This window comes from Macaca fascicularis, chromosome 6 (genome assembly GCF_037993035.2).
Source record: "Macaca fascicularis isolate 582-1 chromosome 6, T2T-MFA8v1.1".
NCBI lineage: Eukaryota > Metazoa > Chordata > Mammalia > Primates > Cercopithecidae > Macaca > Macaca fascicularis.
The window spans coordinates 134297399-134323056 of NC_088380.1; the positions used below are offsets into that span (position 1 = coordinate 134297399).

General features: G+C 38.4%; 1 protein-coding gene across 1 annotated transcript in view; it reads left to right on the forward strand.

The window, feature by feature from the left end:
* CCDC192 (coiled-coil domain containing 192) overlaps positions 1-25658 on the forward strand; it is a 309467-nt gene that overhangs the window by 81968 nt on the left and 201841 nt on the right. Inside the window, exon 3 of the mRNA XM_065546710.1 lies at positions 15968-16075. Within this exon, the coding sequence (XP_065402782.1) occupies positions 15992-16075 (84 nt within the window). The 5' untranslated portion in view covers positions 15968-15991. The remainder of the gene's footprint in view (positions 1-15967; positions 16076-25658) is intronic.

Below are 25658 nucleotides of genomic sequence, written 5' to 3' on the forward strand. Positions count from 1 at the left end.
TCTCTATTAAAAATACAAAAATTAGCTGGGTGTGGTGGCACGCGCCTATAGTCCCAGCTACGTGGGAGGCTGAGGCAGCAGAATTGCTTAAACCTGGGAGGCAGAGGTTGCAGTGAGCTGAGATAGTGCCACTGCACTCCAACCTGCTGACAGAGTGAGACTCTGTCTCTCTCCCCACCAAAAAAGGAAAGTCTAGTACCTGCAAGATAAGTTTCAAATATTCTAGTACTTACCCTTGTGTATACTACGAAAATAGTCATCATCATTCACCATCTCAACTAAAGAAATCCATCTAAATTTTTGTATTTTTGAAGTCATTTTTCAAATAATTTACAGAAGGATAAAGGCATAATAGAAAAACTGATTAGAAGTTGTAATAAAAGTTAAACATAGCAAAACTCTTTATATCAAATAAAAAATTTGGCACACAAACATTATAAAAGATAAAAGAATATTGTCATATATTCAGTTAGCAAAAAAGGAAAGTCCAAATTCTTGTTGCAAAATATGGTGTGATACAGTCTGTCCTGTATGAGAGTACCCTATTTTCTTTATTTTCCATAGAGACAGGTTGTTTACTCATTGATTCATGAATTTGAGGAAATTTTTTAAAGTTTGTAGGAAATCATGATCTAAAGATTCATAGTCTATTTCACTTACATGATTGATTCCATCATCAACATTAGTGTGTAAAGTAGCACTGTCCAACAGAAGTATATTTCATGTTATATATATAATTTAGAAGTTTCTAGTAGTAAAATAGAAAATTTTAAAGTAACCAGGTGAAATTAAATTTTAATAATACATTTTATTTAATCTCACATATTCAAAGTATTATCATTTCAACATATAATTGATATAAAAATTTAATAAGATATCTGACATTCCCATTTATTGTACTAAAGCTTCAAAATCAGTATGTATTTTATACTTAAAACACATCTTAAGTCAAACTAACCATATTTTCAGTACCTGAATGTCACATGTAGTTAGTAGCTACTTTATGGGACAGTGCTGGTCCAGAGAGCTTGCCGTAGCTCTTTATATTCATCTTCTTATTTGTCTAAGAATTGTGAAATATCTCCCTCTGTCAGTTTTCTTCTGTTTGGTCATTATAGATGGAAAAAGAAAAAATCAGTATTCTCAACTGTGTTCAATGAAAGCTAAAAACATAGTATACACATGGTGTCCCCTCTTCTGCACCATCTTGAAAGATGATGTAATACTTTCAGCAACACAGTATAAAATTCAAAGATGATTATTAATTTCACTATTGTATTTGTCTTTCTAGTAGGTTCCATTATTTTTTGTTTTTCTCTTCAGTCTTTTTTTTGTCATAGTCGAAAACAATTGATGAATAAGAAAAAAAAATCCTAGTATAACAAAATAGCAAAATGTTTAAAATGTTAGAAAAAGAAGATCACTAAGATCCCACAATATATCTTAGCTTTATAGAAGGCTCAATGGGCTTGTGTGATAACTGCAAGATAGAATAAATTTTATTTTAAAATAAATATATGTTATGTTTGTTCTTTGTAAGACTATTAAGAAATAATAAACTTCACAAAATATCAACTTTTACAGATAGAACTGCTCAGAAAAAAGAAACAAAACTATAATTGAGTCCAATGAACTTCGATGGTATATGGAGGGTTAAATCGCATTAATTAAACAGCATGTGGGGGAAAACTTCAGAGACACATTTACTTTTTAGTCCCCCTTTTCTTCTCTGTAAGCTTTCATCTCATAGGACTTTTCCCAAGTTTTCTCCTCAAAAAGACTTGAAAAACTTTCTGTTAGTCCCAGTCCACACACTCTTCATCTCAAAAGCTCCAAAGAGCCTGTCTAACAAGAAGGTCACCCAGAGAAGGGACAGCAGCCATCACTGCAGCTCCAGTCTGCCATTTTCTCCTGTGGGTGCAGGTGAGACTGGGTGGTTTGGGCCCAGGAGGAATTCCCCACAGCACAGCACAGCGGCTGTGGCAGATCATGACCAGACTCCCTCTTGAGGCCAGACCTGGACACATCCTTCCTCACTGGTCAGGGCCTCCTTGTGGGAATTTCAGCCATTCTGGCCAGGGGTTTACGGACAGAACTCTGATCTCCCGGGGTAAGGGGATCAGCAGACTTAGTCTTTCCCCTTGCTGGCTCTGAGGAATCCAGGCAGTCTGGATGAGTGGGATTCCTCCCACACAGTGCACCCCCTCCACCAAGGGGCTGCCAGAGTGCTTCATTAAGCAAGTCTTTGATCCCATGCCTCCTTACTGGGTAAGACCCTACAACAGTGGTTGCCAGCTCCTCTGACCTCTCAGTGAAAACCTTACAAGCCAGAAAAGATTGGGGTGACAATACTCAACATTCTTAAAGAAAAGAATTTCCAAACTAGAATTTTGTATCCAGCCAAACTAAACTTCATAAGCAAAGGAGAAATAAAATCCTTTTCAGACAAGCAAATGCTGAGAGAATTTGTCACTACAAATCAGGCTTTGCAGGAGCTCCTGAAGGAAGCATTAACTATGGAAAGGAAAACCCATTACCAGCCACTACAAAAACACACAGAAGTACAAAGACCAATGACACTATGAAGCAACTACATCAACAAGTCTGCAAAATAACCAGCTAGCATAATGATTACAGGATCAAATTCACACATAACAATATTAACCTTAAATGTAAATGGGCTAAGTGCCCCAAGTAAAAGACACAGAATGACAAGCTGAATAAAGAGTCAAGACCCATCAGTGTGCTGTATTCAAGAGAACTATCTCATGTGCAAAGACACACATAGACTCAAAATAAAAGGATGGAGAAAAACTTACTAAGCAGATGGAAAGTAGGAAAAAACACAAATTGCAATCCTAGTTTCTTTTTTTTTCTATTTTTTTGGAGGTGGAGTCTGGCTCTGTCACCCAGGCTGGAGTGCACTGGCATGATCTCGGCTCACTGCAGTCTCTACCTTCTGAGTTCAAGCAATTCTCCTGACTCAGCCTCCCAAGTAGCTGGGACTATAGGCACATGCCACCACACCCGGCTAATTTTTGTAGTTTTAGTAGAGACAGGGTTTCACCATGTTGGTCAGACTAGTCTCAAACTCCTGACCTCAGGTTATCAGCCTGCCTCAGCCTCCCAAAGTGCTGGGATTACAGGTGTGAGCCACTGAAACTGGCTGCAATCCTAGTTTCTGACAAAACAGACCTTAAGCCAACAAAGATTGAAAAAGACAAAAAGGGCATTACATAATGGTAAAGGGTTTAATTCAACAAGAAGAGCTAACTATCCTAAATATATATGCACCCAATGCAGGAGCAACTAGATTCATAAAGCAAGTTCATATATACCTTCAAAGAGACTTAGACTCCCACACAATAATAATGGGAGACTTTAAGACTCCACTGTCAATATTAGACAGATCACAGATCATAGCAACAGAGCATTGACAAAGATATTTAGGACTTGAACTCAGCTCTGGATCCAGTGGACCTGATATATATCTACAGAACTCTCCATGTCAAAACAACAGAATATACATTCTTCTCAGTGCCACATGGCACTTACTCTAAAATCAATCACATAATTGAAAGTAAAACACTCCTCAGCAAATGTCAATGAACAGAAATCATAACAAACAGTCTCCCAGACCACAGCACAATCAAATTAGAATTCAAGATTAGGAAACTCACTCAAAACCACACAACTACATGAAAATTGAACTACCTGCTCCTGAATGACTCCTGGGTAAATAATAAAATTAAGGCAGAAATCAAGAAGTTCTTTGAAACCAATGATAACAAAGAAACAATGTATCAGAATCTTTGGGATGCAGCTACAGCAGTGTTAAGAGGGAAATTTACAGCACTAAATGACCACATCAAAAAAGATTAGAAAGATCTCAAATCAACATCCTAATATCACAACTAAAAGAACTAGAGAACCAAGAGCAAATAAACCCCAAAGCTAGCAAAAGACAAGAAATAACCAAAATCAGAGTGGAACTGAAGAAGATAGAGACACAAAAAACCTTTCCAAAAATTGATTAATCTGGGAGCTGCTTTTATGAAAAAATTAATAAAATAGATAGACCAATAGCTAGACTAATAAAGAAAAGAGAGAGGAATCAAATAGACACCATAAAAATGATAAAGGAGATATTACCACTGACCCCACAGAAATACAAACAACCATCAGAGAATACTATAAACACCTCTATGCAAATAAACTAGAAAATGTAGAAGAAATGGATAAATTCTTGGACACATACATCCTCCCAAGACTGAACCAATAAGAAGTTGATATCTGAATAGACCAATTACAAGTTCTAAAATTGAGGCAGTAATAAATGGTCTACCAACCAAAAGAAGCCTAGCACTAGAGAGTTTTATAGCTGAATTCTACCAGAGGTATAAAGAGGCGCTGGTGCCATTTATTCTGAAACTATTCCAAACAATTGAAAAGGAGAAACTCCTCCCTATCTCATTTTATGAGGCTAACATCATTCTGACACCAAAACCTGGCAGAGATACAACAAAAAAAAACTTCAGGCCAATATCCCTGATGAACATTGATGCAAAAATCCTCAGTAAAATACTGGCAAACCAAATCCAGCAGCACATCAAAAAGCTTATCCACTACGATCAAGTAAGCTTCATCCCCAGAATGAAGGCTGGTTCAACATATGCAAATCAATAATGTAATTCATTACATAAACAGAACTAAAGACAAAAACTGCATGATTACCTCAATAGATGCAGAAAAGGCCTTCAATAAATTTCAACATCACTTTATGTTAAAAACTCTCAATAAACTAGGTACTGATGGAACATACCTCAAAATAATAAGAGCCATTTATGACAAATCCACAGCCAGTATCATACTGAATGGGCAAAAGCTAGAAGCATTCCCTTGAAAACAGGTCAAGACGAGGATGCCCTCTTTCACTGCTCCCATTCAACATAGTATTGGAAGTTTTGGCCAGAGCAATCAGGCAAGAAAAAGGAATAAAGGGTATTCAAATAGGAAGGGAGGAAGCCAAGCTGTTTCTATTTGCAGATGACATGATCGTATATCCAGAAAATTCCATCATCTCAGCCTCAAAGCTTCTTAAGCTGATAAGCAACTTCAGCAAAATCTCAGGATACAAAATAAATAAGCAAAAATCACAAGCATTCCTATACACCAATGATATACAAGCAGAGAGCCAAATCATGAATGAACTCCTGTTCACAATTGCTAGAAATAGAATAAAATACCTAGGAATACAGTTAACAAGAGAAGTGAAGGACCTCTTCAAAGAGAACTACAAACCACTGCTCAGGGAAATCAGAGAGGGCACAAATGGAAAAACATTCCATGCTCACAGATAGGAAGAATCAATATCATAAATTTATAATTTATAGATTCAATGCTACTCCTATTCAAATACCACTGACATTTTTCACAGAACTAGCAAAAACTACTTTAGAATTCATATGGAACCAAAAAAGAGCCTGTATAGCCAAGACAATTCGAAGAAAACAGAGCAAAACTGGAGGCATTATGCTACCCAATTTTAAACTATACTACAAGCCTACAGTGACCAAAACAACATGGTTCTGGTACAAAAACAGACACATAGACCAATGGAACAGAATAGAGAACTCAGAAATAAGACTACGACCATCAGATCTTTGACAAACCTGACAAAAATAAGCAATGAGGAAAGGATTCCCTGTTTAATAAATGGTGCTGGAGAACTGGCTAGCCATATGCAGAAAATTGAAACTGGATGCCTTCCTTATACCGTATACAAAAGTTAACTCAAGATGGATTAAAGACTTAAATGTAAAACCCAAAACTATAACATCCCAAACAGAAAATCTAGGCAATACCATTCAGGACATAGGCTGTGGCAAAGATTTAATGACTAAAATGTCAAAAGCAATTGCAACAAAAATAAAAAATTGACAAATGGGATCTAATTAAACTAAAGAGCTTATGCATACCAAAAGAAACTATCATTAGAGTGAACAGACAACCTACAGAATGGGAGAAAATTTTTGCAATCTATTCATCTGACAAAGTTCTAATATCCAGAATCTACAAGGAACTTAAAGAAATGTAGAAGAAAAAGAAAAACAACCCCATTAAAAAGTGAGCAAAAGACATAAACAGACATTTCTTAAAAGAAGACATTTATGTGTCCAACAAACATATGGAAAATAGCTCAACATCACTGGTCATTAGAGAAATGCAAATCAAAACCACAATGAGATACCATCTCACACCAGTCAGAATGGCAATTATTAAAAAGTCAAGAAAAAACAGATGCCGGCAATGCTATGGAGAAAAACACTTTTACACTGTTCGTAGGAATGTCAATTAGTTCAACCATTGTGGAAGACAGTGTGGTGATTCCTCAAAGACACAGAACAAGAAATACCATTTGACCCAGCAACCCCATTATTAGGTATATACCCAGAGGAATATAAATCATTCTATTATACAGATACATGCATGCATATGTTCATTGCAGCACTATTCACAATAGCAAAGACATGGAATCAACCCAAATGTCCATCAATGATAGACTGGATAAAGAAAATGTGGTACATATACACCATGGAGTACTATACAGTCATAAAAAGGAATGAGATCATGTCCTTTGCAGGGATGTGGATGGAGCTGCTAGCCATTATCTTCAGCAAACTAATGCAGGAACAGAAAACCAAACACCACATGTTCTCACTTATAAGTGGGAGTCAAATGATGAGAACACAGGAACACATGGAGGGCAATAACACACACTGGGGCCTGTCAGGGTGAGGGTGGTGGGAGGAAGGAGAGCATCAGGGTAAATAATTAATGCATGTGGGGCTTAATACCTAGGTGATAGGTTGATAGACGCAGCAAATCATCATGGCACACGTTTACCTGTGCAACAAACCTGCACATCCCACACATGTACCCTGGAACTTAAAATAAAATAATTTTTTAAAAAGAAGGTCAAGGAAGAGAAGAAATGGAGCAGACCAAGTAAAAATTATCCTTTGCTGGCAGGGGAGGATACAAGATTGTGACCTACCCACTTGCATTTTTGAATTTTTGCTCATAGTTTATGCATAACGATGTGCCTTTTCTAACAAGGGGTAACCAGGCTAAGAGGTATATTCACATAAAGCCAAGAGTTTCTGGTCCTTACAGTCAACTCCCAGACTCTCTCCTAGGCTGGGAACTCCCAGAAGCTACACCATAGGAACATAAAATCTACAGCTTGAAGAGAGAATTTTCTTTTTACTTGCTACTGTGGACCAGTCATTATACTAAGTAAGTTTCTGAATTACCCCATGAAATAATCACAGCAAACCCTGGAGTTATCATCTCCTCCATTTTTATAGATGAGGAAATGGGGGCTCAGAATAATTAAATTACTTACTTAAAGTCACACAAACAATAAGTATAATTATGTCAAGGACTTTGCATCAATCAGATTCATATTTGAAATCAACAGAACCCGTACTAGTTCAGATTCAGGGGGGAAAGAATTATTGGAAAATATTAGGTATTTCAGAGGTTCTTTAGGAGAGCCAGAGAATTACTACACCCAATTACCTTGCAGATTCTGAGGACAAACCTGTTACTGCTGCCACCAGACCTATAATCTGTCATTTTCCCTGAATCTAAGATATTACTTCTAAGTCTTCTGTCACTGTAGCCCCTGAAAACAGAATGACCCCGTCCACCAAGCCAGATTCCACGCTGTTTGGCACCTTTTTCATTTCAGTCTCATCCACATTGAAGTTTCATGCTGGTGTGTCTGACTTGGTGGAGTCTAAGTCACATGACTACACCTTGGCTGTGAAGAACGCTTGGGAAGGAGCTCCTGGCTTTTAACTTTGGAAGACAGGGTATATGGGATGGGAAATTCTCCAAAGAGAGAAAGACACTGGGCAGTCAAAACAGCTCGCCAAATGGCCCGTGCAGAGGTCAAGTTGAATGACGTACAATGGTCTTCTCATTTCACAGATGGGAAAACTAAGTCCCACTGAGTAGCTACAGTTGGCTGTACTATGCTTTCTTCTCCAATATTTTTGCCATGCCTCTTAGAAGCATTTTGACTGCAAGACCTTAAAAGAAGTGGAAATTCACAGCACAATGAGCCTTTCCATCTGTCTTCTGTGCCTTATCATATTGGAAAGCACTATGGAAATAGTTGCTAAACTTTTATCTGTTATGAAAGGATGCATAACACATTTCTCCTTCGGATCTTGGTAAAGAAGGGAGTCTGCAAATGCCAGTCTGGGAGGAAATGAAAGGGTTTCTCATGAAAACGGTTTCTATGAAACTTCAAGTTCAATGAAGGATTTCCTTGCTAGGTTTTGGAAATAGCATTGTTGGAATATTGAAGTTCTTATCATTGTAATTGATTTTTTAATTTTTTAAAAAAATTCACCTATTTAGAATCTAAAACTCTTTAGTAGAAAAAAGTTACCTCCAGTCTGAACACTGTCAATCATAAAACATTTGCTGTTGATTTTACACAGTATAGCAAAATTTATGTAACAAAACTAACTTTGAAAAGCCACAATCAACTTGGGCAATGAAATGTCATCAATTCTATCACTTTACTCATGAGCTGACGTGAAAGTCCTACAGGCATGTGCATTTCCTGAAACACTAAAATTCAGTTGGAGAATGAAAACATAATTGGTCAACATGCCAAAGTACTCAAAATCTAAACTTAACGCATGATGAGTGAGAAAATAAATAATCCTCTCACACAAAAAAGTACCATCTTTACAAATGGCAAACGATATCCCACTTAACTGAAAATTTTATTTAAAAACAAATAGTTTTTAAAAAAATTTTGTTGTTGTTATTGTTGTTGAGACAGGTTATTGCTCTATCATCCAAGCTGGAGTGCAGTGGCATAATCTCGGCTCACTGCAGCCTCCGCCTCCCAGGCTCAAGCAATCGTTCAGCCTCAGCTTCCCAAGTAGCTGGGACTGCAGGCACGCACCACCACCACCTGCTAATTATTTTTAATTTTTGCAAAGACGAGGTCTCACCATGTTGCCCAGGCTGATCTTGAACTCCTGGGCTCGAGATACCTGTCCATCTTAGCCTCCCAAAATACAGGGATTGCAGTCTTGAGCCAGCACACCCAGCCTGCAATTTATTTTTGAATAAAAATTAAAGGTGGCTAACATGTGACATTCCCTCTAAACAAGGATTGCTTAATGTGGGCTACATGAATGACATTGAGAAGGGTGCTTAAACACCCTGAAAGCATATACAAAATTATGTGCACATGTGCTTACTGTATGTGTGTGCAAGCTGTGCACATACTTTTTTTGATAAGAGAATTCACAGATGTTATCAGGTACTCAAAGGAGTCTGTGTTGCTCATAAATCAAATGATAGAGGGCTATTTTAGGTCACAGAACAGATTCTGTAACATATGTAATATAATATGAACTCGAATTCAGGACTCCTCTAGCCCAGATCCTATTTTGCTATTAACTTTAATTTAAACCATGGAAGATATCCATCTTTTGCAAGGTCCTTTTTCTCCTCTGATGCTGTTTATACAAGGTCTCTAAGAGCCTATAAAGCAATATTACTAGAGATAGACCTGGAATATTTGAAAACAGATTAGAACTGCCTCTTACCACCTTCTATCAGATTCTAACCAGAATCTTCATCAAGGAGGAAGGAACAAAGCCCTAAAGCATAAAGCAGTATATTATGAGTGAGCATAAAAATGTTAAATTAACCACCAAACTTGTGACATTCTTTTCATTTTTACATAAACCCAATTCCAAGATTTCTGTATTGGAGAGAAATTCTAGGCTGAGACTCCTGGTGAGCATATTAATCACGTCTGCTTTGTTACTCCTTATTTCCCCGTTGCCTAGTATAGTGCCTGGCAAATAGTGAGCCTTCAATAAATATTTTTTGAACTTGAATTGAATTGCTTTGAGCTGAACTGGAATAAGAGCTGGCATGTTAAGAGTTTTGGGTTAGCCATTATTTAAAGTTATTTATGAAGCTATCAAACGTCACGTGGTCATTTCTCTTTAACTTCCATGCCAACAACCTTTTTATAAATTAAAATCTGAGTCAACAATTTCTTTCCAATATCTCTTTCTTTTAGTCTATCAGTGAGGCTATAGAAATGGACAAGTAGTTAAATCTTTCACAGGGTGAAAGGTTGACCTTTAGGAATGTGTTTATTTCTTTAAAAAATAATATCCTGGAACCTTGCTAAGGCAGATAAGTTGATATAGAATATAGATGCATCTTGAACGAGGTTCAGGGTGATTCAGGGACTCTAGATCTGGAAAGGCCACCTGATAAAACATTCAATTCACAATTTAACAGGGATCATTTAGATAGGAGGTCTCTATACTTAGATTTCATAAGCCAGTAAGAATTTTCACACCCAAAATAATTAGGGTTAGTTCTCATATGATTGCCAACTTTTCAATTTTTTTTCAAGACACTAAAACACAGTAATTTCCATATACTGCCATCATTTGTTAAAGAAATATCCTCTTAACACCAAAGACAGTAGAATGATTATAATCTCAGAATAAATGACAGTCTTTAAAGAGGAATCAATTTGGCTTCATGAAAAATTCACAATGTTCTCTTTAAAAGTTTGCCTTGTCCTTTTGTTACTGGCTGGCACAAATGTTATCACAAACCAACACTGATCTATGGAGTGGCATTTGGGAACCACTAATATAATTAAACCCCTTTGGGCTGAGGTTTCTTTGTTTCCTCCTCCCTATCCACTCTCCACCCTTTCCAACTCATCTTTTCAGGGAACGCTAATCTTTCTGGACATTTATTCGGGTTCTCTTGACCTCTGGCTTGTTGAGTTCAGCCCGAGAAAGACACAGACAGGAGAACAGGGGATGAGAGGAGTTAAGGTCAGGCTATTGACTCTGCTGGTTCGTTTCCCCTCCCTACTTCTCTCCAACCACCACAACTGCCTAGACATAGTTGGCCGTGGCTGTGTTCCTCTCCTCAAGCTTTCTTTCTAGACCTATCAGTTTTGCTTTTCCCCTACCTCTTCAGGTCAAGGTAAGGCAAAGGGCACCTGTACTTCCAGGGAATGTCTCACCAACCCTTGTTGGTTCCTTTAATCTTACCCACACCTTCTAAATCGTCCCTTCGTCTAATTCTCCTCAGTTTCTGCATTGGAGTAGCCATCTATTTCCTCCTGGGCTTTATGAATACATTCTTCATTTAAAGACAAAAATGTTGAGACGCAGACAAATGAAGCAGCTGGCTCGAAGTCACATGATCACTTAGAATCAAGTCAAATATAGACCATACCTTCCAGATTACAAGCAGGGTGCTCCTTAGGCTATGCTCAATCCAGGCCATCATCCTCCCAGAGCCACGTCCTGCTCAGCCATATTGATGAGCATTTTGATAACTAGTTGTAATTTGTTCACATTTTGAATTTAAATATCTTCTTAGGTGACTATTGAGGCAAACCCAAACACAGAGGAATACTGTTTTCATCGGAATGGATTAGAACCAGGAAAATTGAGTTTTTAAATATTTGCCTAAGTAGAAATGGGCAATTTAGTGTAAGAAACTGCTGCAAACGCTAAACACAAAAGAACATGAGAGTGATGCAATTATCACTGTGACGTGAATTCCGATCATGAAAGGGCAGTGGGGAGAGATGAAATAAATGTGCCCAGGGTGAGGGGATGAGGCATGGGTGGTGGGTGGGGGAGAAGATGATCAGCTGGGGAAAGACTTGACTCTGCATGAGAAAATGAGTAGGTTGCAGAAGGGTAAGGAAGAATAGGGTGATAGGTGCCTGTCAAGCAGAATGAGAGAGGAATGGGCAGCAGTAATGAATAGATATCAAACAGGATATTGTAAAATGTGTTTATCTGGAAGGAAGTTACTCTACCACTGAGCAGGGGCTGCTGCTAGAACCCTGACATATTAGAAGCTTCAGATTTTAGAGACACTGAATTCTCCAAAACTGACCTATGTCAAAATGCTCTTCCACAAAGGTGAAATTTGCCATAACCACACTTTTATTTAAAACTCTTTCTCTTAAATAAATGTACGTGCACATATTTAATGCATTAACTGTTCTTAATTACAAACTTGACTGAATTTCCCACTGCCGTTTGATCACTTGCTGTTATGAAAGTGTCCCCGTGGGTATTTTCTTTTACTTGGGTTTTAAAATAAGCTAGAGAGTCTTAATACCAAATTATTCTCTTTAAAGGAATTGGGATAATGGAATTATTAACATGTATTGAGCACTTCATCTGTCAAAGCACTTATCTGCTTTACCTCATTCAGTTCTTACAACAACCCTACCATCACTCAGCCTCATGCCCACATTCTTGTCCTCATCTGCACAGTCTGGCCCCTGACCATGGCAAGCAGAACTTCTCTGTGGCTCTGATCCCTGTCAATGTCCCAGGTCAGATGCATGAAAAGTATTGCTCAAAGAAGTCACTGTTATAGCCTCTCAGCATGAAGGACTGCTCGTTCTGGTACAACCACCTTCATTGACTGCCGAGCCTTTAATCAATCAACAATTATTTATCAGGCTCCTACTTACTGTTCAGCAAAGTCCTGTCTGGCTTCTGCAGACAGGAACATTTCTAGATATGGCACATGAAGTTGGATCAATCGGAAACCTTGAGCCAGTCCTTAAGGGTCAAAGGGTTTGTATAGCTGTCATTTTAGGACAGAGAAATAAAGCCTTAACAGCAAGGTAGAGGATAATGAGAAGGTACTGGAATAGATTAAGAAATCAAGAAATATAAAATTAGAAAATAATATGTAAATTTTCCTTTAAATTATCATATGAGAAACCTTTGCAACCAGAACAAAGCCAACTCTTACAATGTCATATAAAATTTGTTCAATTAGTAAACTATCAACCTCAACATCCATGCATAATAATACTCAGGTGTCTTTACTCTAATCAAAGAGTTTATTGAATTTTTAGTGTTATTTAGTATCATCTTCTATTGATCATCTTGGCTACATTAGGTATCTGTATTTAGATAATAACTTAATATTTAGGTAGACAATTTTAAGACAAAAAGTAGAAATTCACAATGGGGATTATTATTAAATTGTTGGAATTTACCATTTGGAAATCCATACACAGGTTCAATTCCCAAACACCTGTATATTGCCTATATTTTCATCATTTTGATGTCATAGACTGTTGATTAATATAATTCACTTGCAACTACTTTAACCACTGAGAATATTCATTTTCATTATTAATACAAATTGCATGTGTCCACATGTACCTGGAAGTAAAATGAAATTAATAATGGAAGTCCTATCTTTCTGCCCTTCTGCCATTGTACCTTGCAAAACTGGGACAACGACTGAGTGCATCTAACTTTTTTAGTCTTTGAAACCACGTATCCACCTCCCAAACCTCTATCTTCATGTGTTTACTTATTTTTGAAATTGTTCTTGACTTCATTTTTGTTTGCCTTTGTTCTGTTAATGGAGTTACCTCCTATTTAAAAAGTGCCTGCTTTTGTGTGAGCTTTTTCCCTTAAGAGCATGGCAGAAGCTGAAAGACAGGTCAGAGAGCAGGGCGTGCTCACTACAGCTGGAGTGGGGGTGTAAAAGACTGACTTTGCATTCTCCATGGTTTGCTCAGGTCTTTCCCTGTCCTAAAACACATGACAATTCCCTAAATTTGTCTGTACAAAAAGTCCTGTGTTATTTAATAACAGTTCTCAGTTACGCCTGTTTCACTTGGCTTTGACTTATAATGTTTTTGTCTTATGGAAATGTTTGTTGTTCTCGGCTGGGGAAATTTTGGGTGTTTGAAGAAGCCCTGGAGAAATGGATTAGATGATCTTGCTGAGGCCGGGTGCAGTGGCTCAAGCCTGTAATCCCAGCACTTTGGGAGGCCGAGACGGGCGGATCACGAGGTCAGGAGATCGAGACCATCCTGGCTAACACGGTGAAACCCCGTCTCTACTACAAAATACAAAAAAACTAGCCGGGCGAGGTGGCGGGCACCTGTAGTCCCAGCTACTCGGGAGGCTGAGGCAGGAGAATGGCATAAACCTGGGAGACAGAGCTTGCAGTGAGCTGAGATCCGGCCACTGTACTCCAGCCTGGGTGACAGAGCGAGACTCCGTCTCAAAAATAAATAAATAAATAAATAAATAAATAAATAAATAAATATAGATGATCTTGCTGAGTCTACTCACACAAATTTTAAAAAGTTCCTCTTGAGATCAACCGTTCAACAAGAAAATTTTCCCTGGAAATAGAAGTCTAGATCAGGGATTCCCCATCTTTTAAAAATAGTTTGGCCTCATGACAATTCCCCATTTCTGCATATAATGTCTTACAGCCTGTATTCATCTCTAAGTGTAAATGCACAAGAATTTTGTTTAAAGGCTTTTGTTTTTGAGAATTTTTGAACCCATTTTTGAAATTACTGGAACCATCAGGGATCCGAGGACAATTGGTTCACTTCCTAGTATCACCATTCCAGCCTAAGATGTTCCTCCCCTAAAGGCAAACTTTTGAGGGTGAGTATGCCCCTGTAGTGGCAGAACTTGACTGTTGAGCCAGGCTGTTGGTGAAGTAGAAATATTTTTTTGCCTCTCGTCTCATAGAATTCTGTTTATATCAGAGGCCAGTGGCAGAGACTCAAGGTTCGATGTATGGTATGAACAAGTACAGAAACCGAACGAATGCTGTATTTTTATGCCTGGTTCCATTTACCACCAGATGGCTGTATTGTATCGTCAGGAAATGCACACATGTAAAATCGGTGGTCTCATAAGCCACAGGGAAAAAAATAAAACAGAAGTTAGACCTTTAAGATATGTAGGAATGCAGTTCGTTCTTTATGGGGTTAATTGGAAACAGCTGCAGCAGGAGTATTCGCAAGAAAACAGGACGCACCCAGAGAAACTATAGGAAGGTCATCATCCTAGCATGTACAAGGTTTTCCAACTTTTTGTATTGCTTTGTCATTATTAAGTATTACAATAGCAAAAGAGTAGCAAGGAAGTGCTCTAGCCTCACAAGGGCCTGTACCTGGTGTTTTCGTACCAATTTTGTGTACTCTTCAGCTTGTAGCTGAGGAAAAGTAACTTTAGAAGCATTTTGAGTCTGGGCACAGTGGCTCACACCTGTAATCCCAGCACTTTGGGAGGTGGAGGTGGGCAGATCACGAGGTCAGGAGTTCAAGACTAGCCTGGCCAACATGGTGAAACCACATCTCTACTAAAAATATAAAAATTAGCTGGACGTGGTGGCACGTGCCTGTAATCTTCAGAGGCCGAGACAGGAGAATCGCTTGAACCCAGGAGGTGGAGGTTGCAGTGAGCCAAGATCGTGCCCTTGTACTCGGCCTGGGCAACAAGAGTGAAACTCTGCCTGGAAAAAGAAAAAGAAAAAGAAAAAGATAAAGAAAAAGAAAAATTTTGAGAGGCAGAGTCTACACATCTGCTAATTTGAGTCATATTAGCCAGGCTTTGGGGAAGAATGATCTGATTCTAAAACATGTGGTATCTTTGCTTTAATGACATGTGCTGAGAAGGTGAAGATGAGAGGAAACAGGGTTTCTCTGAGTTCAGTTGACTCCGTTCCTACTGTTAGGTGAATGTTAAAAACATACGCATTCTAGGTGACATCTTCCATCAGGAATGTGAAATTTTAAACCTAACCATTTGAAGAATAAAAGTTTCAAAGTAATCAAATTCCAATGACAGTTATTTAATCTAACTTTCTAAAGCTGTTCATTGTCATCATTTTTTTTTACTCTTTTTACATTCTATGTTTTAAATAAAACTATTGTTAAAACATTTTGCCGTTTTATTTCCTTGTTAAGAAAAGGGGAGGATTTGTGTGAGTTTATCAAGCCTATCATTAGTCCATAAGATTGTTTGAGATGTGCTCAAATGATCCCTGTCAAAAAGTAATAATTGATTTTTTTTTTTTAAAGAAAGTGTCCCTGGATACTGGACAGATGGCGTTTACCTTGGCCCAACTTGAGTCATTGGAGACTTGTCTGAAAGAAGCAGAAGAAAAGGCTAAAGCTTTATCTGAACAGGTAACACCTGTTATGGGAACTGGAAACAAATGTTCCTCAGTGTGCAGCATGGCAAGTGTAAATGTAAACACATGTTTTCACCTCTGCCTCTACTGATACACACACACACACACACATACACATTGCAGTTATGCACATACACACACACGCACACAGCATTCCATTCATTTTAGACATAACAGTGCCTACTTTAGTCTGTATGGAACTTTTCGGTCTTTAAAACTTTTTTCATCTTTGTATTATATTTGACTTTCATTCACCACAGGCCATGAGTTAGGCAAACCTTCTTTAACTAAATGGTTTTCCTGAATAAGCAAAGCATATTTGCATTATAAATAGATAAGCTCAAAGATAAAATAAAGCCTATTGGAGTCATGCAGAAGTAATTTTCTTTTATTTTTAGGAAACTGTACTTAGAAGAGAGTTTTTCAAATATTGACATCCCTCTTAGGTTTTTGAAAATTGCAGAAGCAAAGCAGCAGATGATAAGTGGAGCCTGGCCTGCACCAGGTGGCCTGGACACCTTAGAGTGCTTTGCATGTACAGCAGGTCCATGATTTCAGAGACAGTAAACCAGCTTTACTAGTATCAGTAAAGCTCAGACCAGGACTGGAACATTTCCCAATAAGATTATACTTTGCAAATAGTGCAACTATTGTTGCCTTTCCCCGGGTCAGAGAGACTTGGCCCCAGAGGACAAACTGCTTGGAGTCTGGGTCCCCCAGTGCTCTCTTTTGGTGACAGTCAGTGAAGGGAAAAGGATGGAGGAGGCCCTGCAATGTTAGAAATGTTCATTAATTTCTCCTGGATTGATATATTTAGATAAAAGTATATTTTAGATACTTTGGAAACAAATAATTTTAAGGTACTTTTAATAAAGGCAGTCTCTCTGTACAATAAAAGCTAATTGCATCAGAATTTTAGCGGAAACTAAGGAGGAAAGGTGCCTTGTGTTATGAGAAAAAGTATAATTAATATATAATTTAGTGATACACACACAAATGCCCTTCATTTCTTTTTCAGCTTACCAAAAAAGCTGCATCCCTTACTTTGGCATGTATTTATTGTTTACTGACTAAATGCGATTGATGCAAGGGGTCACAGGGGAGTTGTGTCAGCTAATAAAAATGTGCTACCCTTTTGGAAAAGTTTCCATCTCAGCCTCAAGCCATAGCTCTAGCCTGCCAACTGTTTTTTTTTTTTTTTTTTTCTAAAACAAACAGAAACAAGCCTCGAACTGTGGCAAAATTAAGAATTACCAAGAATATAATGATAAACATGAGGTACCATTTCAAAGCAAAACAAACAAAACAACAAAATAACCTAAGAATTTCAGAGTCTCCAAATTGGGAAGGATTTTTCAGTGGATAACTAAAAAGGGGCACCCCTGCTGGGATTAGGTTACACTAAGAAGGTATATGGGATTTTTTTGGTAATCAAATGACTTTTAATGATATCTCGTTTGAATCAGTAAGATTCAATTCACTCATAAAAGTACCGATTCCTGCACTTTGGGAGGCCGAGGCGGGTGGATCATGAGGTCAGGAGATCAAGACCATCCTGGCTAACATGGTGAAAACCCCGTTTCTACTAAAAATACAAAAAAATTAGCAGGGCATGGTGGCGGGTGCTGAGGCAGGAGAATGGCATAAACCCGGGAGGCGGAACTTCCAGTGAGCTGAGATCGCGCCACTGCACTCCAGCCTGGGCAACAGAGCGAGACTCCATCTCAAAGAAAAAAACAAGTACCCATTCCTTTGGTTCTTAATGAAATATTTCTATTTTATCCAATGCAGATGTAACCACCCAGTGGGTTCACCTTGCCCGCTGCCTAGACAGAATCGATTTATCAAGACAGGGAAATTACAGTGGAGAAAGAGGAAATCACAGAGCCACAGAGCTGGCTGTGCAGGAGACCGGGGTTTTATTATTACTCAAATCAGTCTCCCTGAGCATTCAGGGATCAGAGCTTCTAAAGATAATTTGACGGGGAGGCACCCGGAAAGTGGGGAGTGCTGGTTGCTCAGGTTGGAGATGGAATCATAGTGGGTGGAAGTTAGGTTTTCTTAATGCCTTCTGTTCCTGGGTGTGATGGCAGAACTGGTTGGGCTGGGTGGTGTCAGCTGATCCATCAAGTGCAGGGTCTGCAAAATATCTGAAGCACTGATCTTAAACTTTACAATAGTGATGTTATCCCCAGGAGCAATTTGGGGAGGTTCAGACTCTCAGAGCCACAGGCTGCATGACCCCTCAATTGTAATTTCTAATTTTGTAGCTAATTTGGTAGTTCTGCAGGGGCAGATTGGACCTCAGGCAAGAGCAGGGTCTTTGGGAAAAGGCTGTTATCAATTTTGTTTCAGAGTCAAACCATGAACTGAATTCCTTCCCACAGATAGTTCGGCCTATGCCTAGGAATGAACAAGGACAGCTTAAGGGTTAGAAGCAAGATAGAGTCGGTTAGGTCTTATTTCTTTCACTGTCATAATTTCCTCAGTTATAATTTACAAAGGCGGTTTCACAGATAGCTCGTAATATTTAAGATTCTTTGCTGGATGATCTCTTTGTATAACACCAAACAATTAGATGTATTCATTTTTTCAGTAATATAGCAGATTAAATATATAAAATGGAAACTGGATTTCACAACCTTTTTGTACCTACCATAAGTAAGATGCTGGTTAGGTGTTTTGCAGGAAAGACATATAAGTCAGAGCTTCTCTATCCAAGTAGCTCACAGACAATAGAAAAATTGGAAGATATGAAGAATGAAAATAGGTGTTTATATGACTCCAAGATAAACTGCACAATAGCATTAAGTTGCAGGATCTGTATGTGTTAATTGTACTAAAGCATTTTTCTTGAAGTTGCCAAATTTGCATAACCAAGTGAGTTTAATTGGAAGTTGGCCATGGTTTGAGGAAAGGGAGAGTATGATATGTAAAGCACATTGCAGGCATTTTCGATATTATATTTTTAATTAACTTGAGCATTTTATGAGATTTGGCTGTCTTCATTGTTACTGTTGAGAGGAGTCAATCAACACTGTTGTCACAGGATTTAATCCTAAATTTTTTGCTTTCTCCAGTGTTTGAGTCTAGTCTTTTCCTTGAAAAGATAAAAACTTTAAGAACAGTCCTCTGTCCCCTATTTTAAAATTTAAGTCGACATTAAAAACATGGATGAGAGGATAGGGAAAGGGAAGAACCTGATATTTCCTAAGAAAGTTCTTGAGAATATTTCAGAATGGAACACCTGTCTCAAACAATGAAACATTTGTCCACTGGGTGCCACTGTCTTCCTTACCAGGTCGTGCCACTAAGGGATTACAGAAAGATTGCCTTTAGTGTTAAAGACAATGATTACACACACACTCCGTGTGTGTGTGTGTGTGTGTGTGTGTGTGTGTGTTGAAGGAATATTTTTGCCTGCTATACATGTTAAGGCTTCTTCTAAATGTTGTTAATTTAGGATTTGTCACAAGGATGTTGGGAATGCTACCTTGCCTTTACTGGTAACCCAAATTATGGGCTGTCCCAGTGGACTAGAATGAGGTGAGGAGTGTGGAAGAAACAAGAAGAACCAAGATTTGTGCTAGAAGGAAGCAGTGGAAGCTTGCAGTATTATCAAACAATGGGCCCTGCCTTTGAGAAAATGGTTAATCTCACTGTTATTCAAGACCTTATCTCTTAGCTTTGCCTCTGAGAACATAGAATTAACTCAGAACGGAAAGTATAGGTGCCTAGGGTTGTTACCTACATTAATTATCTGTTGATCCAGGGCCTCGGTTTATGCAAACTGGACATTTCTAAGGACTCCTTCAGCAAGGTCCACTGTTACAAAGAAAAAAATAGAAATAGGCAACAAACAAGAAGGTTGTGGCCACTTCCTCCGATGAGGTCACACAGTCAATAGAATTCTTTGTTGGGCTTCACTTTAGCTTACAATTATTCTTTATTTCTCTGCAGTCAAGTCACTAATGTCAAAATAAAATAAACATGAAATTAGAATAATTTGCAATTAAGACTTATCATCTGGGTTAGTCAAGACTTTGAGAAATAACTGACTGCAGCAATTCAGCCAAAGCAGAGTCAGAAAGTGTCATTAGGCCCCAACTTCTAACCTGGATTATAATGATAAATCACTCAACATATTACCAAGTCTTGCTTAAGAAAATACTTTATTATATTTCCCATAGGTTAAGATCAGGTGGGAGGAAAACTAAATGCCTGGATGTTGGGTAATAAATAAAGAAAAAGGGTGAATAAGAAAGGGAGAAAAGCTGTTAGGAATGTGAAAGAAAGATGAGAAGTAAAGGGTTTCTAGAGAAGCCCATAAATAAAAGGCTTTTCATGTGTGCTGGCTTCTATCACCAGTGAATATAGGAGGACAATGAAAAGGACTCTGGTGGACTGCTGTTTATAACCATACACAAGCAAATAGACCACACAGCTTTTGTGTTGAGACAAAAAAAAGTGTCAAGAAAACCCATACTTTTGCAATGAAGCCTGAATCCAGATGCACGCCAATGTAGAGTTTATGAGGCAACATTCCCTTTGGCAGCAGTGTTAGCCCAGAGTCTCTCTCATTTATTGATGGCTTCTGGTTCCCAGCTCCAGGTATCAGATCAGGGAGAGCCCAGGCTTTGTTCCTGTTCCACTATTTGCTAGCTTTATGACCTTGGGCAATTCACTTTGTCTCCCCAGCTACAGTTGTCTTATCTAGGAGGGTGTAAACATGTTAGTTTCATAGGGCTGTCAATAGGGCAGTGACGATTAAATGGGATAGGTATTGGTCCTTCTGTCCCTTTGTAGGTATTATGGCTGAATGTTTCTGTCCCCCCATCAAAAAGAACAAATTCATATGTTGAAACCTAATCCTCAATATGATAGTATGTGGTGGTGGGATCTTTGGTAGATGGTAAGTTCTTGAGAGCACTGACTCAGGAATGGGACTAGTGTCCTTATAAAAGAGGCTCAAGGGAACTTCCTCACCCCTTCCACCATGTGAGGACAGAGTAAGAAGCTGCCATCTGTGAACCAGGAAGCAGACCCTCATAAAACACCAGATCTGTTGGTGCCTTGATCTTGGACTGCTCAGCCTCTAGAATTTTAAGAAAGAAAGAAATTCCCATTGTTTATATGCTAGCCAGTTCATGGTATTTTGTTATAGCAGCCCAAATGAACTAAGACAGTAGGTTCTCAAAAATATCTGTTTATTTTTACTCCTACCAGTGGTCATAATAGAACTGTGTAGTTCTCTTTATGCCTTGAGCCACATAAATTAACAAGTCCCAACCTGCCACAAAAGTCTTTCTCTCACACATACACACACACACTGCCCCCCTATCCAAGCTCCCTTTGTCCTAACTTGGCTGGCTTTTCTACTATCCAGTTTCTCTTCTACTCTTTCGCATCTCTTCATCTGGTAAAGGGATTTTAGTTCTTTAACCTTGTCTTTCCTTTCTGCTTCATCTCTTGGAACTTTTGTCTGTTTCTGCCCATTATCTGATTTTGTACAGATTGGGAGTTGTTTTCCTTGGCAAGCTGGGCAGGGAGGGTGTCAGGAGGTGAATCCAGTAAGAACTATGTAGTCAGAATTCATTTCATATATCTTCTAGGTACCATACCTAACAAAATATAGTCACATATGAGAAGACTTTTTAAAGTTCATGGAAAAATGGAATTGAACGATAAAAATAAAAAGCATAAATTTTATTTTTCAACATGAGCTTCATCAAGTTCAAGATACTTTTAAAGTGATGACACCAGCCCTTTAGTCCACTTTGAAGAACTAAGGGTCCTGGGGATTTAACCATCTAAATACAGTGTTTTCTTTACATCATTAACTAAAGAGAAATGAGTGCCCTTTAAAGGTTTTTTTTAAGACTAGGAAACAAAAATAAGGCAGAAGCAGCCAAATCAGTACTGTAAGGAAGATGCCTAATGATTTCCTGTGGAAACTCTTGCAAAGTTGCCCTTTTTGATGAGAGGAATGAGCAGAAGCATTGTCATGGTGGAGAAGGACTCTCCTGAAGCCTTCCTGGGTGTTTTTCTTCTAAAGTTTGGCTAACTTTCATAAAACACTGTCATAATAAGCAGATGCTATCATTCTTTGTCCCTGCAGAAAGTCAACAAGTAGAATGCTTTGAGAATTTTAAAAAACTCTTGCCATGACCTCTGCTCTTGACCAGACTTTTGCTTTGACTGGACCACTTCCCCTTCTTGGTAGCCGTTGCTTTGATTGTGCTTTGTCTTCAGGATTGTGCTGGTACAGCCATGTTCCATCTCCTATTACAATTCTTTGAAGAAATGCTTCAGGATCTTGATCCCACTTGTTTAAATTTCCATTGAAAGATCAACTTTTGTCTTCAGCTGATCTTGGCACAACAGTTTTGGCACCCATTCCCATCAAGTAGAAAGCTTGCTCAAGTTTAATTTTTCAGTCAGAATGGTGTATGCTGAACCAATTGAGATAGCTATGGTGTTGGTTATTGTTACTCTTATTAATTTTGGTCCTCTTCAATTAGGACATAAATGAGATACATTTTTCCTCAAAAATTGATGTAAATGGCTTGCTGCCACAAGCTGCTTCTTCAACATGGTCTCATTACTTTTTAAAACAAATTATCTACAAATAAACTGCCAATTTCTTTGGGGCATTGTGTATATAAACTTTTTGTAAAGCATCAATTATTTCACCATTCTTTCACCCAAGCTTCACATAAATTTGATGTTTGTTCTTGCTTCTATTTTAGCAGAATTCATGTTCCTCTGGTAGAGGCTCTTTTCAAACTGTTTTCTTCTTCTTAATACCTCAAACTAGATCCTGTTCACATGTGTTACAAGTTAGTATGAGTTTATTTTGGTGTAAACTATTTTTGAAATCCATGCACAATTTTTTCAAAATATGCACTTCTATGATATCTCTGAAGAACTTTCATATTAAGCATGCCATAAAAACTTCCTAGAAAGAAGATTTCATGATTTGATGCAGGGGATAGGAGGTGGAAAACTGGATGGGAAACTTGACCTCTTTTTCCTATCATTGTTTCTCCCAGGTAGGGATGAGGCATACAGCAAGGGGTCCTTTTTTTGGTCTTTTACCCCTTTTCCTTCCATTAAGAGAGGTTTATTGCACTCCAAATGGAGAGAAATTTCAATGGAGAAAAACGCGGTAGTTTTATTTCTCAACTTTTGGATAAAGCATGTGTGGTATTTTTCTGATTCTTAGTAATAGCTCATGTGTGAGTTGGGCATTTTTTCCCCTGACCTGATGAGAGAGACATTTATTAAGGCCTATTAAGACCCAAAATAAAACTAGGAACAGGGCATTCTTGTATCCTCACTCTATGGCTGACCTGAACAGTTAAGTTATATGCAAAGAAAATTTCTTTCTCTTTATTTTTTTCCTCTGGGATGTCTCTGCCTTAGGTTCTTTCTCATCTTAAAGAATAATTGAACCAATAATGGAGACATAAAAGGAGGTGGAAGAGGGTATCTAATCTTGCATCCTGCAGAAATACATGCCTAGGACCAGATCCCTGGGGCAATGCATTATAAATGATAGAGAGTGGAAGAACTAACATTTATTAAGCATGTACAGTTTTCCACGTGTTGTGTTGAGATTTATAAACATTTCATTTTAGCTACACAATAACCCAATTTGCTATTGAGGACAATGAGAATAAAAATCATTTTCATTTGCTAAAGGTCATATAGTCAATAAATTGTGATATGGATTGATTGTGTCCCCACCCAAATCTCACTTTGAATTGTAATAATCCCCACGTGTCAAGGGCAGGGCCAGGTGGAGATAATTGAATAATAGGAACGTTTTTCCCCATACTGTTCTCCTGGTATTGAATAAGTTTCACAAGATCTAATGGTTTTACTAGTGGGAGTTCCCCTGCATAAGCTCTCTTGCCTGCTGTCATGGAAGACGTGCCTTTGCTTTTCCTTTTCCTTTTGCCGTGATTGTGAGTCCTCTCCAGCCATGTGGAACTGTGAGTCCATGAAATCTGTTTCCTTTATAAATTACCCAGTCTTGGGTATGACTTTTTTAGCAGCATGAGAAGAGACTAATACAAATCGTTAATCTAGAATTAGAACCAAAGTATTTTTAAAATTCAAAGCCCCTATTCTTAACATGTAGTCATAGACCAAAGACACTTAACAGACATTTCTTACACAGCAACATCGAACAAGAAGAATTTGCCTAGGTTTTCAAACTGGCACCTCAAGAGCCTGTTAAACAGATTGCTGGGCCTTATCTCTAGAGTTTATGATTCATAGATCTGAGGTAAGTTTCAAAACTTTGCATTTATAACAAGTTCCCATCTAGCTTCAGTACCAGATGCTAACCCAGACCTTCAGGCTGAGTTTCTTTTTTTCCCTTGTCCTGTGTTCTCCAGCTGCATGGCTAACATGGTGAAACCCCGTCTCCACTAAAAAGTACAAAAAGTTAGCCGGGCGTGGTGGCGGGCACCTGTAGTCCCAGCTACCTGGGAGGCTGAGACAGGAAAATGACGTGAACCTGGGAGGCGGAGCTTACAGTGAGTGGAGATGGTGCCAAGTACTCCAGCCTGGGCAACAGAGTGAGATTCCATCTCAAAAAAAAGAAAGAAAGAAAGAAAGAAAAGATGTAGGAAGAATGACAAAATAATATTGCTCCAAGAGCCCCATGTTATAGTTCACAGAGATAATCTCAGCAAGACAGAAGACCAAGTCTCAAATTAGCAGAAGATGGCAAGAGCTGAACTCTAAGATACCTCTCCTTGTTGGAGTTGTATGATGAGACTTCTGGAATGTAAGAGGTGGGCATAAATTACCTGTAATCTGCATTTGAAGAAAGAAAATATTATGTGTATGTTGTCAGAATGAACAAGAAAGTTAAAGGAAATTCAAGAGGGGGCAAAAATGCAAAAGAAGCATTCCATTCTGAAAAAGACTTGTATCTATTCTGACTTGCTCCCCAACGTAGTGCTCCCTGTCAGGCCCATTCTGGCTTATTGCAAGAACCTAATTTGGGGCATTTGTGGCTTTGTACGCTGTTCAAAGTCAAGATCAAGCCAAGTTTAATTTCTTTCTTTGTTTTTTTTTTTGTTCGTTTGTTTTTGTTGGCCAGCACTCATTTGTTCGTATAACAAGTGTTTATTGAGGATTCACTATATGCCAGGTACTATATCTAGAAGTGGGAATACAGCAGTAAACAAGATTAATAAGATCCCTGACTCATGGAGCTGACATTCTACTGGAGGACACAGACAGAAAACAAATAAACATTGAAAATACATAGCGCTTCAGACGGTGTTAAGTACTCTGCTGGGCCATGCTAAAGGGTATCTGTGGGACTACGCTTGACCTTAAATCCCATTGGGAAGTCTGGTTCCTGAGAATAACCTTGTGGGCCCTTGTCCTTGAGAAGCTGGTGACTGTAGATCTGTGTGTATTTGTATGTGCATGTGTGTGTGTGTTGGGGTGTGTGTGTTATTCCTGTTGTTTTTGATATTAAACAATAAAAGGTAAGGCCAAATTATTGCTCTAGGTTAGATCAAGGTTCTTGGGACTCAGTTTTTCTCTTCAAG